This window comes from Leptodactylus fuscus, chromosome 4 (assembly GCF_031893055.1).
Source record: "Leptodactylus fuscus isolate aLepFus1 chromosome 4, aLepFus1.hap2, whole genome shotgun sequence".
Taxonomy (NCBI): domain Eukaryota; kingdom Metazoa; phylum Chordata; class Amphibia; order Anura; family Leptodactylidae; genus Leptodactylus; species Leptodactylus fuscus.
In genome coordinates this window covers 124654377-124669661 of record NC_134268.1, presented here as the reverse complement: position 1 = coordinate 124669661, position 15285 = coordinate 124654377, and the positions used below count along the sequence as shown (strand labels likewise).

General features: G+C 38.6%; 1 protein-coding gene across 5 annotated transcripts in view; it reads left to right on the top strand.

Moving 5' to 3' along the window:
- BAG1 (BAG cochaperone 1) overlaps nucleotides 1-15285 on the top strand; it is a 175153-nt gene that overhangs the window by 61059 nt on the left and 98809 nt on the right. For 4 of the 5 annotated variants that reach the window (XM_075271041.1, XM_075271039.1, XM_075271038.1 and 1 more), the window contains exons 3-5: nucleotides 4091-4173; nucleotides 12542-12655; nucleotides 15148-15255. In XM_075271041.1, coding sequence (XP_075127142.1) covers nucleotides 4091-4173; nucleotides 12542-12655; nucleotides 15148-15255 — 305 coding nt within the window. The remainder of the gene's footprint in view (nucleotides 1-4090; nucleotides 4174-12541; nucleotides 12656-15147; nucleotides 15256-15285) is intronic. The other variant, XM_075271042.1, reaches the window with a different exon arrangement.

The window sequence follows — 15285 nt, the reverse complement described above, 5'->3', positions numbered from 1 at the left end:
TAAGGTATGGGATACGAAATGTAACTTTGTATCTTGTTTTTGCTGTAATTCAGAGAATACGTGAGACTTTTGTGTTGAATGTAATTTGTATTTGAGCTGCTATACGGTGTTGTGAGAAACTGTACATAGTGTCTTTGGGACAGAAGTATTTGAAGTTAACCCTTTCCCGCAGATGGCATTTTTTGATTTTCATTTTTGACTCCCCTCTTTCTAAACCCCATAACTTTTTTATTTCTCCGCTCCCAGAGCCATATGAGGTCTTAATTTTTCCTGGGACAAATTTTTCTTCATGATGCCACCATTATTTATTCTATATAATGTACTGGGAAGCAGGGAAAAAATTCAGAATGGGGTGGATTTGAAGAAAAAATGCATTTCTGCGACTTTCTTACGGGCTTTGGTTTTACGGCATTCACTGTGCAACCAAAATGACATGTTCCCTGTATTCTGTGTTTCGCTACGATTCCGGGGATACCAAATTTATATGGTTTTATTTACATTTTGACCCCTTAAAAAAAATCCAAAACTGTGTTAAAAATGTTTTTTCCTAAAAGTCACCATATTCTGACAGCCGTAACTTTTTTATACGTCAGTGTACGGGGATGCATAGGGCGTCTTTTTTTTGCTGGACCGGGTGTACTTTTTAGTTCTACCATTTTCGGGAAATGTTATTGCTTTGATCACTTTTTATTCAAATTTTTATCAGAATCAAAACAGTGAAAAAACGGCGGTTTGGCTATTTTTCCCGCTATGGCGTTTACCGAACAGGAAAAATATTTTGTATAGCTTTGTTGAGCGGGCGATTTCGGACACGGGGATACCTAACATGTATGTGTTTCATAGTTTTTAACTACTTTTATATGTGTTCTAGGGAAAGGGGGGGGATTTGAATTTTTAATACTTTTTATTTTTTTTTATATTTTTTTTTACTTTTTTTTAAAAGTGTAGTGTAGGGGTGTAGTTTCCAAAATGGGGTCTTTTTTAGGGGTTTTCCTTTGTATTAGTACTCTAGAGGCTCTGCAAATGAGACAAGTTGCCTGAAAATTATTCCAGCAAAATCCGCTTTTCAAACACCCTGTGTCACTCCTTCCCTTCCATGCGCTGCTGTGTGCCCAAAAATCAGTTTACACCCACATGTGGGGTATTTCTGTGCTCCGGAGAAATTGCATAACAAAATGTGAGATGCGTTTTTTCCTTTTAACCCTATGAGAATGTGTTAATTTTAGGGCTATATGACTGTATTATAGAAAAAAAAAAATGAAATGTCTAAATTTTGTCTTCATGTTGTTTTAATTTCCGTGAAATACTTAAAGGGTTAACAAACTTCCTAAATGCTGTTTTGAATTTTTTTAAGGGTGCAGTTTATAAAATGGGATGATTTATGGGGGTTTCTATTATATAGGACTTTATAATCCCCTTCATATATTCATATTCCCCTTCTCTTTCCTATATTTGTATAGCTTTGTAGAGCGGGCGATTTCGGACACGGGGATACCTAACATGTATGTGTTTCACAGTTTTTAACTACTTTTATATGTGTTCTAGGGAAAGGGGGGGGGATTTGAATTTTTAATACTTTTTATTTTTTTTATATTTTTCTTTTACTTTTTTTAAACTTTTTTTTTTGCATTTATTAGACCACCTAGGGGTATTGACATGGGTGGGCGGTGTCGTGGATTGTCAGAGCGGTGGGGGTCGGCAAACATGGCTGCTCTGGAGCGTTAAAGAGAGCCTCCTGGAGTATCGTTAAAGTGAGGGGCAAAGTGGTAAAGTATATGTATATGTGATTGTGTGGGGTTAGGGGCTAGGCTGTAGAGGGCAATATGAATTTTGTGGCTTGCTATGGTCCAAAGTGTGTGAGATTGCAGAGATGGTGGTGTGAGTTTGGGTTTTGTGGGGGTCCTGGCACAAACGTATGTGCGCTATTGTGACGAAAAGTAGCCTATTGCGCAATCGGGTGTATTAACTATGTTTGTGGAAACTTTCAGCCAAATCGGTCGAGTGGGTTTTGCGTGATTGAGGAACAAACATCCAAACACACAAACTCACAAACTAGGACAATATGCAATAACTCACCCATTAGCAAAAATAAAGTGTTACCATCCATTGAAGAATGAGCTAATTCACATATAAAATAATGTTTTAAGTCCTTTGTTCCCCTCTTTTTAGAGGCTAAAAAATTATACACATTCATCACATTGTTTGGCTGGAGATCCAGTGAGAAGTCATTTTCGGGCCCATGGCTTTTATTGATTATTTTTCTCACATGTTACCATGGATGCCAATCAGTAGCTAAGCCGTGATTCTTAATTTGAATAGAGTCACTGTTTAACCACTTTTTGACTGCCTTACTCACGTGTAAGCTAAAGGTCACATAGATCTAAACCTGATGAAAGATTCTCTGCTGTATCAGCAGCCAGAGAGTTGAGTATATATTACACTAGCTGGTACCCGCGACTTCGTCTGCGGTGATTGTAGAAGTGGGTATATACAGGCGTGGGTAAGGTTTTCGTACTGTGTATAAGGTATGGGATATGAAATGTAACTTTGTATCTTGTTTTTGCTGTAATTCTGAGAATACGTTACGTGAGACTTTTGTGTTGAAGTTAATTTGTATTTGAGCTGCTATACGGTGTTGTGAGAAACTTTACATAGTGACTTTGGGACAGAAGTATTTGAAGTTAACCCTTTCCCGCCGATGGCATTTTCTGATTTTCGTTTTTGACTCCCCTCCTTCTAAACCCCATAACTTTTTTATTTCTCCGCTCCCAGAGCCATATGAGGTCTTAATTTTTCCTGGGACAAATTTTTCTTCATGATGCCACCATTATTTATTCTATATAATGTACTGGGAAGCAGGGAAAAAATTCAGAATGGGGTGGATTTGAAGAAAAAATGCATTTCTGCGAATTTCTTACGGGCTTTGGTTTTACGGTGTTCACTGTGCAACCAAAATGACCTGTCCCCTGTATTCTGTGTTTCGGTACGATTCCGGAGATACCAAATTTATATGGTTTTATTTACACTTTGACCCCTTAAAAAAAATCCAAAACTGTGTTAAAAAATTATTTTTTGAAGAGTCGCCATATTCCGACAGCCGTAACTTTTTTATACGTGCCTGTACTGGGATGTATAGGGCGTCTTTTTTTGCGGGACCGGGTGTACTTTTTAGTTCTACCATTTTCGGGAAATGTTATTGCTTTGATCACTTTTTATTCAAATTTTTATCAGAATCAAAACAGTGAAAAAATGGCGGTTTGGCACTTTTGACCATTTTTCCTGCTATGGCGTTTACCGAACAGGAAAAATATTTGTGTAGCTTTGTAGAGCGGGCGATTTCGGATGTGGGGATACCTAACATGTATGTGTTCCACAGTTTTTAACTACTTTTATATGTGTTGTAGGGAAAGGGGGGTGATTTGAATTTTTAATCGTTTTATTTATTTTTTTATATTTTTTTTTAACTTTTTTTAAACTTTTTTTTTTGCATTTATTAGACCGCCTAGGGGTATTGACATGGGTGGGCGGTGTCGCGGATTGATAGAGCGGTGGGGGTCGGCAAACATGGCTGCTCCAGAGCGTTAAAGAGAGCCTCCTGGAGTATCGTTAAGGTGAGGGGCAAAGTGGTAACGTATATGTATATGTGATTGTGTCGGGTTAGGGGCGAGGCTGTAGGCGGCAATATGAATTTTGTGGCATGCTATGGTCCAAAGTGTGTGAGATTGCAGAGATGGTGGTGTGAGTTTGGGTTTTGTGGGGGTCCTGGCACAAACGTATGTGCGCTATTGTGACGAAAAGTAGCCTACTGTTTAATCGGGTGTATTAACTATGTTTGTGGAAAATTTCAGCCAAATCGGTGGAGCGGTTTTTCCGTGATTGAGGAACAAACATCCGAACATGCAAACATCCAAAAAACAAACCCACAAACTCACAAACTTTCACATTTATAATATTAATAGGATTGTTATGTCAAGGCTTTTTAAGACCTGGAACAGATCTCTCAAATGAAAATACTGCAGAAATATTTTATTTGCATAATTAAAAATTTCTCTTTTTTTGTGTAATTGCTTTCTGTTTTCCATACATTAAGGAAAATCACTAAAGCAAATGGAACAGACGCTTACAAAACTGGGCATCAAAAATGGCTGCAAAATAATGCTAATTGGAAAGAAGGTAAGTTTCAATTTTGCGATTGTGTTGTTTTTTGCAAAATTATTTAAGAATGTTTCTTTGCATTAGCTAGTGATTAATTACATAACCGTGCACAATAAATATTCTTCTAAAAAATGTTGGATGAGTTCTAAGTGCAATATTAAATGTGTATACTCTTGCACGGTCAGTGTCAAAGAAGTAGGCCACAAGTTTGATTTGGTATAACAATTGTTGTTTATTTCTTGCTATTTTTAACGGCAATTTTCCAAAAACAGGTCCAAAATCCAAATAAAATAGATGTGCTCTCTTCAGCAAAACATAAGGTTTTTAAGTCTTTATCCCCTTTACGCTATTTCACGTACAGGCACGTCAGGGAATGTGGTTAGTTCTTGCATTCCCACGTGCCTATACGTGATGGAGATCGCATGGGCTCAGAAGCAGAGCCCGTGCGATCACCATGGGAGCCCGGCTGTATCTGACAGCCAGGCTCCCACTGTAACTGCGGGGATGATGATAACACTGATCCCCGCTGTTTAACACCCCAGATTTAGAGCTTTGGAGGGAAAATATACCAGAACTGCCCCCAGAGTGACCCCCCAATCTTAGGAGCTACTGGGGATATAGTGGGGAATTTGGTGTTCCCAATGCACTCTGCACAGCTTATATATTCACGCTCCACCATCTGCTGTGTAGTCATGTCTGGGATACTAATGCTCATTAGACCCCTGATAAATTTTGTGAGGGATGCAGTTAACAAAATGCGGTCACTTTTGGGTGTTTCCAGTGTTTTGGTATGCTAGGGGCCCTGCAAATGCGACATGGCACCTGTAAACTGTTCCAGCAAAATTTGCTCTCCAAAAACCAAATAGTGCTCTTTCCATTCCAAGCCCCACCATGTACCCATACAGCAGATTCCGACCACATATGGGGTATTGCTGTGTTCAGGAGAAATTGTATAACAATCTTTGGGGTGCTTTTTCTCTTTTAACCCCTTATGAAAATGAAAACTTTGGGGATAGTGACATTTTAGTCATTTTTCATTTAGACATCCCAATGTTAATAAAATCTGTGAAAAGGCTGTGGGGTCTAAATGCTCACTATACCCCTTAATGAATTCTGTGAGGGGTGTAGTTTCCAAAATGGGGTCTTTTTTAGGGGTTTTCCTTTGTATTAGTACTCTAGAGGCTCTGCAAATGAGACAAGTTGCCTAAAAATTATTTCAGCAAAATCCGCTTTTCAAACACCCTGTGTCACTCCTTCCCTTCCATGTGCTGCTGTGTGCCCAAAAATCAGTTTACACCCACATGTGGGGTATTTCTGTGCTCCGGAGAAATTGCATAACAAAATGTGAGATGCATTTTTTCCTTTTAACCCTATGGGAATGTGTTAATTTTAGGGCTATATGACTGTATTATAGAAAAAAAAAATGAAATGTCTAAATTTTGCCTCCATGTTGTTTTAATTTCCGTGAAATACTTAAAGGGTTAACAAACTTCCTAAATGCTGTTTTGAATTTTTTTTAAGGGTGCAGTTTATAAAATGGGATAAATTATGGGGGTTTCTATTATATAGGACTTTATAATCCCCTTCAGAACTGAAGTGGTCCCTAAAAAATGAGTTTGGGAAAATTTTTTGTAAATATGGAAAATTGCTGTTACATTTCAAAGCCTTCTAACATCCAAAATAAATTAAAAGACAATCAAAGGATAATGCCAATATAAAGCAGAGATATGGTAGATAATATTTATTAATGTATTTGTGTGATATAACTATCTGTTTGAAAAGCAGAGCAGTTCATATTTTGAAAATTGCGATTATTTTTTTGGCAAATTTCCATCAAATGTTTTATTTTTTTTAATAATAAATACATAAATATTGATTCCATTTTACCACTAACATGAAGTACAGTGTGTCACGAGAAAACAATCTCAAAATCATTTGTGTAAGTTAAAGCGTTATTGCCATATAAAGTGACACGTCAGTTTTGAAAAACGAGGCCTGGTACTTAAGGCACTTTTGGACCACATGAACCCATGTGACAGATTCATCCCTTTCTGGAGAGTGTTAAAGAAGGTCATCAGCTTTTACTCATAAATCCTTCTCTCTTTCCTTGATTTAAAATTTCCTCTTAAAACCAAAATTTTCATGTCATTGGTGATATTATGATCTTCATTACAGAAATGTTTTGACACGAAAGGTCCATTCTTTGTTCTCTAATTGTATGATGGTGTGAGTTCATCCGCATTCTAAGCTTCTGACCAGTATCTCCAACATACAGATTTTCAGTGGAACACTTGGTGCATATTCTTAAATACACTACATTAGGTGTGTTACAGGTGAAGTTACCTGGGATTTTATATTCCCTGTTAGAATTTGGTATCTTTATCTTGTAAATGTGATCATTTACAAGATAATCAATCATGATGTGAGGGAAGGTTTTGCACCTTTTCTGTCCACATGGAAAGTTCCTGTGTTAGTTGGAGGTGACAGTGAGATGCTAATCACCATATTCCTGAGATTTGGTGGCTGTCTATAGCACAGGAGAGGGGGAGAGGGGTGTCTGGAAATATGGATTTTAAATGGTCGTCTTTTTGCAGTAGTGGATGTAACTTGCGTGTGATTTCTTCTCAGCATCTCCAGGTGTGGGTTAAATGTGACGACCAGGGGCACCCGATTTCCTGTATGGTATTGTATTTTAATGACTCCAATCTTGGTATTCTAGTGGCCCTGGTGATCTGGTTTTCAATTGTTCTTGGATGGTAACCCTGCCTCAAGAATGTGTTTTTCAGGCCCCCAAAGTGTTTGTCTCTATCTGCAGGGTCTGAACATATGTGATGGTATCTGATAGCCTGGTTGTAGACAATGGAGTTCTTTATGTGTTTAGGATGAAAGCTATCCCATTTTAGGTAGGTAGGGCGGTCAATTGGTTTCCGATACAGTGATGTCTCACTTTTGTTGTCCTGTATCTTGATGACTGTGCCCAGGAAGTTTATTTCTGTGAAGGAGTAATTGAGCGTCAGGTTAATGGTGGGATGGTACTGGTTGAAATGGTCACGGAAAGTTTTCAGCTATTGTTCAGACTCAGTCCAAAGGATTAGGATATCCTCAATGAAGCAGTAGTAGGCCAGAGGACTGGTAGTGCAGGTGGATAGGAAGTCGCTCTCAAGCTTGGCCATAAAAAGATTAGCGTACTGTGGCGCCATTTTACTCCCCATTGCGGTGCCGGTCTGCTGTAGATAGATGCAGTCACCAAAAAAAGTAATTGTGGGTGAGGATGAATTTTGTGAGTTTGACCACCGATTCATCGTTCATACTTCGCTTTTCCATGAAAAACTGGCAGGCATTTACACCGTCCTGGTGTGGGATGTTGGAGTACAAGTATTCTACATCCATGGTGACCAGGATGGTTCCATCTGGAAGGGGACGTATATTTGATAGTTTATTTAATAGGTCTGTGATGTCCTGAAGGTAGCTGGCTGTATCCTTCACTAAGGGTTTGAGAGTACCCTCCACCCATCCAGAAATCTGTTCAGTGAGGGTGCCTGCACATGAAATGATTGGTCTCCCTGGGTTACATAGTTACATAGTAGATGAGTAGATGGACATTAGTCCATCAAGTCCAACCTATAACCCTACAGTGTTGATCCAGGGGAAGGCAAAAAACCCCATGAGGCTCACACCAATTGCCCTTTTTCAGGGGAAAATATTCCTTCCCGACTCCAGATCTGGTAGTCAGTATAAAAACCCTGGATCAATGTGTCCTTAAAATCTAGAGTCCATAACCTGTTATATTTTTCTCTTCAAGAAAGGCATCCAGGCCCTTTTTGAACTTGTTTAATGAATCCACCATCACCATTTCCTGGGGCAGAGAGTTCCAAAGCCTCGTTGTTCTTACTGTGAAGAATCCCCTTCTATGTTTCTGGTGAAACCTTCTCTCCTCCAGACGTAGAGGGTGTCCTCTTGTCACTGTCACTGGCCTAGGAGTAAAAATATCCTTAGAAAGTTCTTTATATTGTCCATTCATGTATTTGTACATTGTTGTTAGATCTCCCCGTAGATGTCTTTTCTCTAAACTGAATAACCCCAAGTTGTTTAATCTATCGTTGTACTCCAGTCCACCCATTCCCCTAATCATTTTGGTTGCCCGTCTTTGCACTTTTTCAAGTTCACTTATGTCTTTTTTGTATATCGGAGCCCAAAATTGCGCACAAAATTATAAGTGTGGCCGTACCAGTGATTTGTATAGAGGCATAACTATGTCCTTGTCATGAGAATCTATAACTCTTTTGATGCATCTCATAATTTAATTTGCCTTGGCAGCAGCTGCCTGACACTGGTCATTAAAGGTAAGCTTGTTGTCCACCGAAATCCCTAAGTCTTTTTCATTGGCAGTCTTACCCAGTAATTTACTATTAAGTACATAGTCATACATTTTACTACGTCGACCAAAGTGCATTACCTTACATTTGTCAACATTAAACTTAATTTGCCAAGTCTCCACCCATGCTTCCAGTTTCCTTAGATCCCCTTGTAATATTCTACTATCCTCCTCATTATTGATTACCCTACAAAGTTTAGTATCATCTGCAAACATGGACACCCTACTTTGTAAACCCTTTGCCAGGTCATTAATAAAGATATTAAACAAGAGAGGACCTAATACTGACCCTTGGGGCACCCCACTGGTGACTATGGCCCAGTCTGAATATTTACCATTAACAAGTACCCTCTGTTTCCTATCAGTGAGCCAGTTGCTAACCCAAATGCATTTGTTTTCCCCCAGTCCCAACATTCTTATTTTGCATACCAACCGTTTATGTGGAACAGTATCAAAAGCCTTTGAAAAGTCCAGGTACACCACGTCTACTGCATTACCCATGTCCAGTGTTGAACTGATCTCCTCGTAGAAGCTGATCAGATTAGTCTGACAGGACCGATTCCTCATAAAGCCATGCTGATTTGGTGTTATAAGATTATTTACATTGCGATACTCCAGGATAGCATCTCTTAGAAAGCCTTCAAATATCTTTTCCACCACAGAAGTTAAACTTACTGGCCTATAGTTTCCAGGTTCACTTTTACACCCCTTTTTGAAAATTGGCACCACATTTGCTATTCGCCAATCGTGTGGAAGAGACCCAGTCATTACTGAATCCTTAAATATTAGATACAAGGGTCTGTCTATGACCATGCTTAATTCCCTTTGAACTTGGGGGTGTATTCCATCTGGACCAGGCGATTTCTCTATTTTAGTGTTTTGCAGGCGGCGGCGTACTTCTTCCTGCGTTAAGCAGGTGACATTTAATTGAGAGTTAACATTACCCCTAATCATGTTGCTGGCCAATGGATTTTCTTGTGTAAACACTATAGAGAAGAAGGCATTTAATACTTGTGCTTTTTCCTCATCCTCCTCCACCATTACACCCAGATAATTTTTGAGAGTGCCAACATTGTCAGTTTTTATTCTCTTATTATTTATGTAATTGAAGAATAATTTTGGATTAATTTTACTTTCCTTGGCAATTTTTCTCTCAGCCTCAATCTTCGCCTCCTTTATTTGTCTTTTGCACAATTTATTTTTCACCTTATAGTTTTTTTTAATGCTGTGTCGCTACTCTCTTGTTTTAGTACTTTAAATGCTTCCTTTCTATCCCTCATTGCATTCTGTACCGTTTTAGTTAGCCATATTGGTTTTCTATGATTTCTGACCCGCTTATTCCCATAGGGTATGTACTTTCTAGTGCTCTTATTTAGTATATTTTTGAAGATGTCCCATTTAGTTTGTGTTCCTGTCACGTTGAGGACATTGTCCCAGTTTATGCTGCTAAGCTCCTCTCTCAGCTGGTTAAAATTGGCATTCCTGAAGTTTAGTGTTTTTGTACCCCCTCTAATGAACATCTTCTTAATGTGTACAAGAAAACTTATTATGTTATGGTCACTATTACCCAGATGTCCCCCAACCTCCACTTTTGACAGTGTGTCAGGTTCAATTATTAAAATTAGGTCTAAAAGTGCCTCGCCTCTAGTTGGGTCCTGCACCAGTTGCGATAGGTAGTTGTCTTATATTACTGACAAGAACCTGTTCCCTTTGTTGGATTTGAAGGTTTCTGCCTCCCAGTTGATATCAGGGTAGTTGCAATCCCCCATAATAATGACTTTATTATGCTTTGCGGCCTCATCTATTTGTTTTACTGGTATATTTTCAGCTTCTTCCGTTATATTTGGAGATTTATAACAAACCCCTATTAGTTTTTTATTATTTTTTGTTCCTCCCATAAGGGTTTCCAGATTTGTGCAGTTTTGGAAGCATGTAAAAGGTCCCTGTCCTTGGACTTGCTAGTATGAGGCTGCTTAGGCTTTCCGCTCCATCAGATAGGCCGGAGATAACCTTTTTCAGTTTTTTGGAATACTCTTCTGTGGGGTCTGAATCCAATTTGGAGTAATAGTGTGTGTCAGTTAGTTATCTGTGTACTTCCTGTATGTAGTCTGATGTGTTCATCATAACTATTGCACCACCTTTGTCCACTGGTTTATTGATGATGTCTTTGTTATTTCTCAGGGATTTGTATGGCCGTTCTTTCCTGGGTACTGATGTTAGACGGCAGTCTTTTGTTTGTATCCAGTATAGTTGATTTGACCATGTGTCTGAAACAGTCTATGTAATTATCCAGATCAGAATTTCGTCCAGTTGGAGGTGTCCAATCAGATGTCTCCTTTTTTGCTAAGATTGGAACCTCTAAAGGAGTAGGTTGCAATTCCTCTGTGTCATGAAGACTGGTCATAAGCTTAGAATGCGGATGAACTCACACCGTTATATAATTAGAGAACAAAGAATGGACCTTCTCGTGTCAAAACATTTCTGTAATGAAGATCATAATATCACCAATGACATGAAATTATTGGTTTTAAGAGGGAATTTTAAATCAAGGAAAGAGTGAATGATTTGTGAGTACAAGCTGATAACCTTGTTTAACCCCTTAACGCTAAATCACGTACCTGTACGTCAGAGAATGTGGTTAGTTCCCGCATTCCCACGTACCTGTACGTGATAGAGATCGCACGGGTTCAGAAGCAGAGCCCGTGCGATCTCCATGGGAGGCCGGCTGTATCTGACAGCCAGGCTTCCCCTGTAGCAGCAGGGACGGTGATTGCACCGACCCCCGCTGTTTAACCCTTAAGGTGCCATGATCCATAGTGATCATGGCACCCTAGGGGTTTGGCCGGGCTATAAATCATGTTGCCGGCAGCAGGAGTCTGTGTGAGCTGTAATTTACAGCTACACGCTGCTCCTTAATCCCTCCCCCCATCGGAGCGAGCTCCGATGGGGGGAGGGTTAACCCCTTGGATGCCAGGACGAGGGGAAGCTAGTCTATTCATCTGCATAGCTAGCTTCCTCTATAGACTGCAATACACGTGTATTGCAGTCTGTAGTTAGTATAGAACCAGAGATCCTCTCTGATCACTGGTTCTAGTGTGCTTGCAGCACAAATAAAAAAATGTAAAAAAAGTTGTTTGTTTTTTTTTTTAAAAAAGTGTAAAACAAAAAAAAAAAAAAAAACAGTTACATTTCTTGTAAATCTGGAAAATCGCTGTTACACTTGTAAGCCTTATAACGTCCAAAATAAAATTAAAATACAATCAAAAGATGATGCCGATATAAAGCAGAGATATGGGAGATAATATTTATTACTGTATTTGGGTGGTATAACTATCTGCCTGAAAAACAGAGAATTTCACATTTTGAAAATTGCAATTTTTTCCAAATTTCCATCAAATTTCCTATTTTTTTAATAAGTAAATACAAAAATATTGATTAGTGTTTACCACTAACATGAAGTATAATGTGTTACGAGAAAATAATCCCAAAATCACTTGTGTAAATTAAAGCGTCTCAAAATTATTGCCATTTAAAGTGACACATGTCAATTTTGAAAAAATAGGCCTGGTCCTTAACATACATTTGGGCTGTGTCCTTAAGGGGTTAACACTCTCTAGAAAGGAATGAATTTGTCACATGGGTTCATGGCATCCTACAGAAATCACTGAACTGAGACAGCCATAAAAGAAAACTAATAAGAACATTGTGAACTGATGAACTGTTTACTTGTATGTACCAATAACCTTCTTCACCCTCCCTCCTAAAATTATATTCCTATGTGTCCCTCTGTACATAAATTTGCATCCAGAAATTGTTTTCGAAAGTTTGTAATCTGTCTTCATCATTATTAGTTAGCCATTAGAAAAAGGTATCAAATACTGAAGACTCTCAAGTTTTTTTTTTAGTTTTTTTTTTGTTTTTTTAATATTTCCTACCCACTGGCTAACACAGTACAAAACAAATGTTTTCCTAATCTCATGGAAAGTCTTTTTTTTTTTTAATTCTCAACAGAACTGTCCAGAGGAGGAAACTGAATTAAAGAAGCTAAAGGATTTAGAAAAATCTGTGGAACAAATAGAAAGCAAACTGGACGATGTTAACAAAGAGCTATCGGGCATCCAGAAGGTTATGTGTCAACCTATATTTTTTTCTTCTTCTCCTTCTTCTTTATCTTTTTCCCATACACTTTGTGTTTTAGTCAGAAAAGAAGATCAGCATCCTGTCTTTAGTAATCTTAAAAGCAAACATAAGAAACCTTCTTCTATCTTCTTTTTTTAAAATACAGTACTCAATGACTAATAGGGTTCAGAGTATGAGTTAGTCTTTTGCTATGCATTGTTTTATTCTTCTGACAGATTTAACAAAAAAACAGTACTGCAATTATGTGTAACTATTTTAGACATGTATCAGCCAGATCCGGCAATTTTGACACGTTCAGCTGGCTATCTAGTGTGTATGAGGACCTCCAAACTCTCTAGCAATGGCAGCTGTTGGAGGAGTTAAGTATTTGATTAACATTGTTGGATTTCAACTACCAGTGCTTTTGTTGTCAGGGAATTTTCTCCATATACCCAGTTCTGTACACTTGCACTGTTATGAGCAAATACAGTTCAAAACTCAGACAGACAAGGTTAGTTTCAGAAAACCAGATTCCACTAGAAAGTATGGTCCGTGCATCCAACCCCATGCACCTCACAACCGAGTGAAGTCCAGCCTTCGGACGTGTTCACCAGAGTCCCTAGTGGTAGGGTTGGACTTGGCAGATTCATTCAGCAGGAGTTAGCAGCTATTGAAGAGAGTACAGCAAGCCAGGTGCACCACTGGTACCAGCAGACCCAGAAGAGCAGAACAACTCATCAGAAATGTGTTGAACCTGGCAGATGGTCTGAAAGCGCCTGTAATAGCAGAAGAGCATCCTCAGTGGAGGGTTTGTGGCACAGTATATCGTGGTTGTCGGTAACAGGAGGTCAGCGGAGTATAAAAGGATCAGGCAAGAGAATAGTTGGCAATCTGGTCGACAGCGAGAGATTTGCATGGTACAAAGTTGATTCAGTGGAGAGTGGTCTAGGAGGCAAGCAGGTGTCATAGGCAACGAATAGCCTAAATAACAAATAATTAGTGTTGAGTGAATAGTATTCGTCGAATACCTCGCTCCCATAAGAATGTGTGTTAGCGGCCGTCAAATATTCACTGCGCTTAACCCCTCGGTGTTCGGCCGCTTCCTTGCATTCCTATGGGAGCGAGGTATTAGACGAATAGTTTCGAATACTATTTGCTCAACACTAACAATAATGACTCTGGAAGACAGACAAGCAGTTCTTTAAGGGGATGAAAAAAAATTTGAAAAGTCTTCAGTAGTTGATACCTATATTAATGGCTAACTTAAAAAATGATTACATATTGCGGGCTTTCGGGACAGAAAAAGTGCAAAACCTGCCCTCACATACTAATCACGAATAAAATAAAGATCCCGAACTCCGATCAAGACTATAAGATCCCAGGTAACTTCACCTGCAGCACACCTAATGTGGTGTATTTATTAATGTGTACCAAGTGTCCTGGAGGCCTGTATGTAGGAGAGACAGGCCAGACACTTAGGATGAGGATGAAATCACACCGACATATGATTAGAGAGCAGAGAATTGATCTCCCTGCGCCAAAACACTTATGCAATCAAAATCATATTATCATCAATGACATGAAAATCTTGGTTTTAAGAGGAAATTTCAAAACAGAAAACATCGGAGGATATGGGAATATAAACTCATGATGACGTTTGACTCACTGCAAAGGGGGCTAAACCAGTCACAGGGTTTTATGACGTTTTACAACAACTAGACACCACGTGACTGATCAAAGGAACCATAAACCCAGAGAACTTTCCTGTGAACTGATATGTTTTTTTGAACTGTTCGCATGTTCTGCTATCCATCTATTTTGCTTCTAACACTCTATTCCTGTATAAATATGCTTGCCTTCAGCCCACCAGCCTGATGAAGGGATCGTTTTAGTTATCCTGAAATTTTTTAAGTTAGCCATTAATAAAGGTATAAACTACTGAAGACTTTTCAAAAATAAATTTATTTCATATCCACATGCTAACACGGTACAAAGATATTTTTCTTGAAATAGCAAAATATCAAAAACACCGGCTACTCGTCCGAAGATAAATATAAAATATAACTTTTGATATAAATCCATTAAACAAATGAAACAAAACAAAATCTTCGGACGAGTAGCCGGTGTTTTTGATATTTTGCTATTACTTGGAAGACATACGTTTGTCCTGAATGTGCCGTGCACCCCGAAGACACTACAACTGCAAGGATTGTCTGAATATGGGTGAGCTCTGAATCTTTTTCTTTTTTGATTTTTTTCTTGAAGGGGAACATACAGTACATACAAACAGAAATTGTTTAGAAAAGACAGGCAACCTCACAGTAGCAACTGTAGAGGTCCCAGGTCTATGTTCTGATATAGCTGTTTGTTTATTCAAGGGGGTATTGTACATTATGACAACTTTTTAATGACTAAATTTCACACTTACATGCAACTGGTAATTTTTTTATGTGAAATTTTAGAAGACCCTGCCAAAATCATAAAAATTTTCTTTACAGGGTTTTCTAAGTAAAAGTCTTCAGATGGAAGCACTTGGCAAGCTCGACAAAAGAATAAAGATTACTGTTGAACACTTCATGAAAGTGCTGGAACAAATAGATTCAATGGTAAGAAGTTCCTATACATAGTTAGTACGG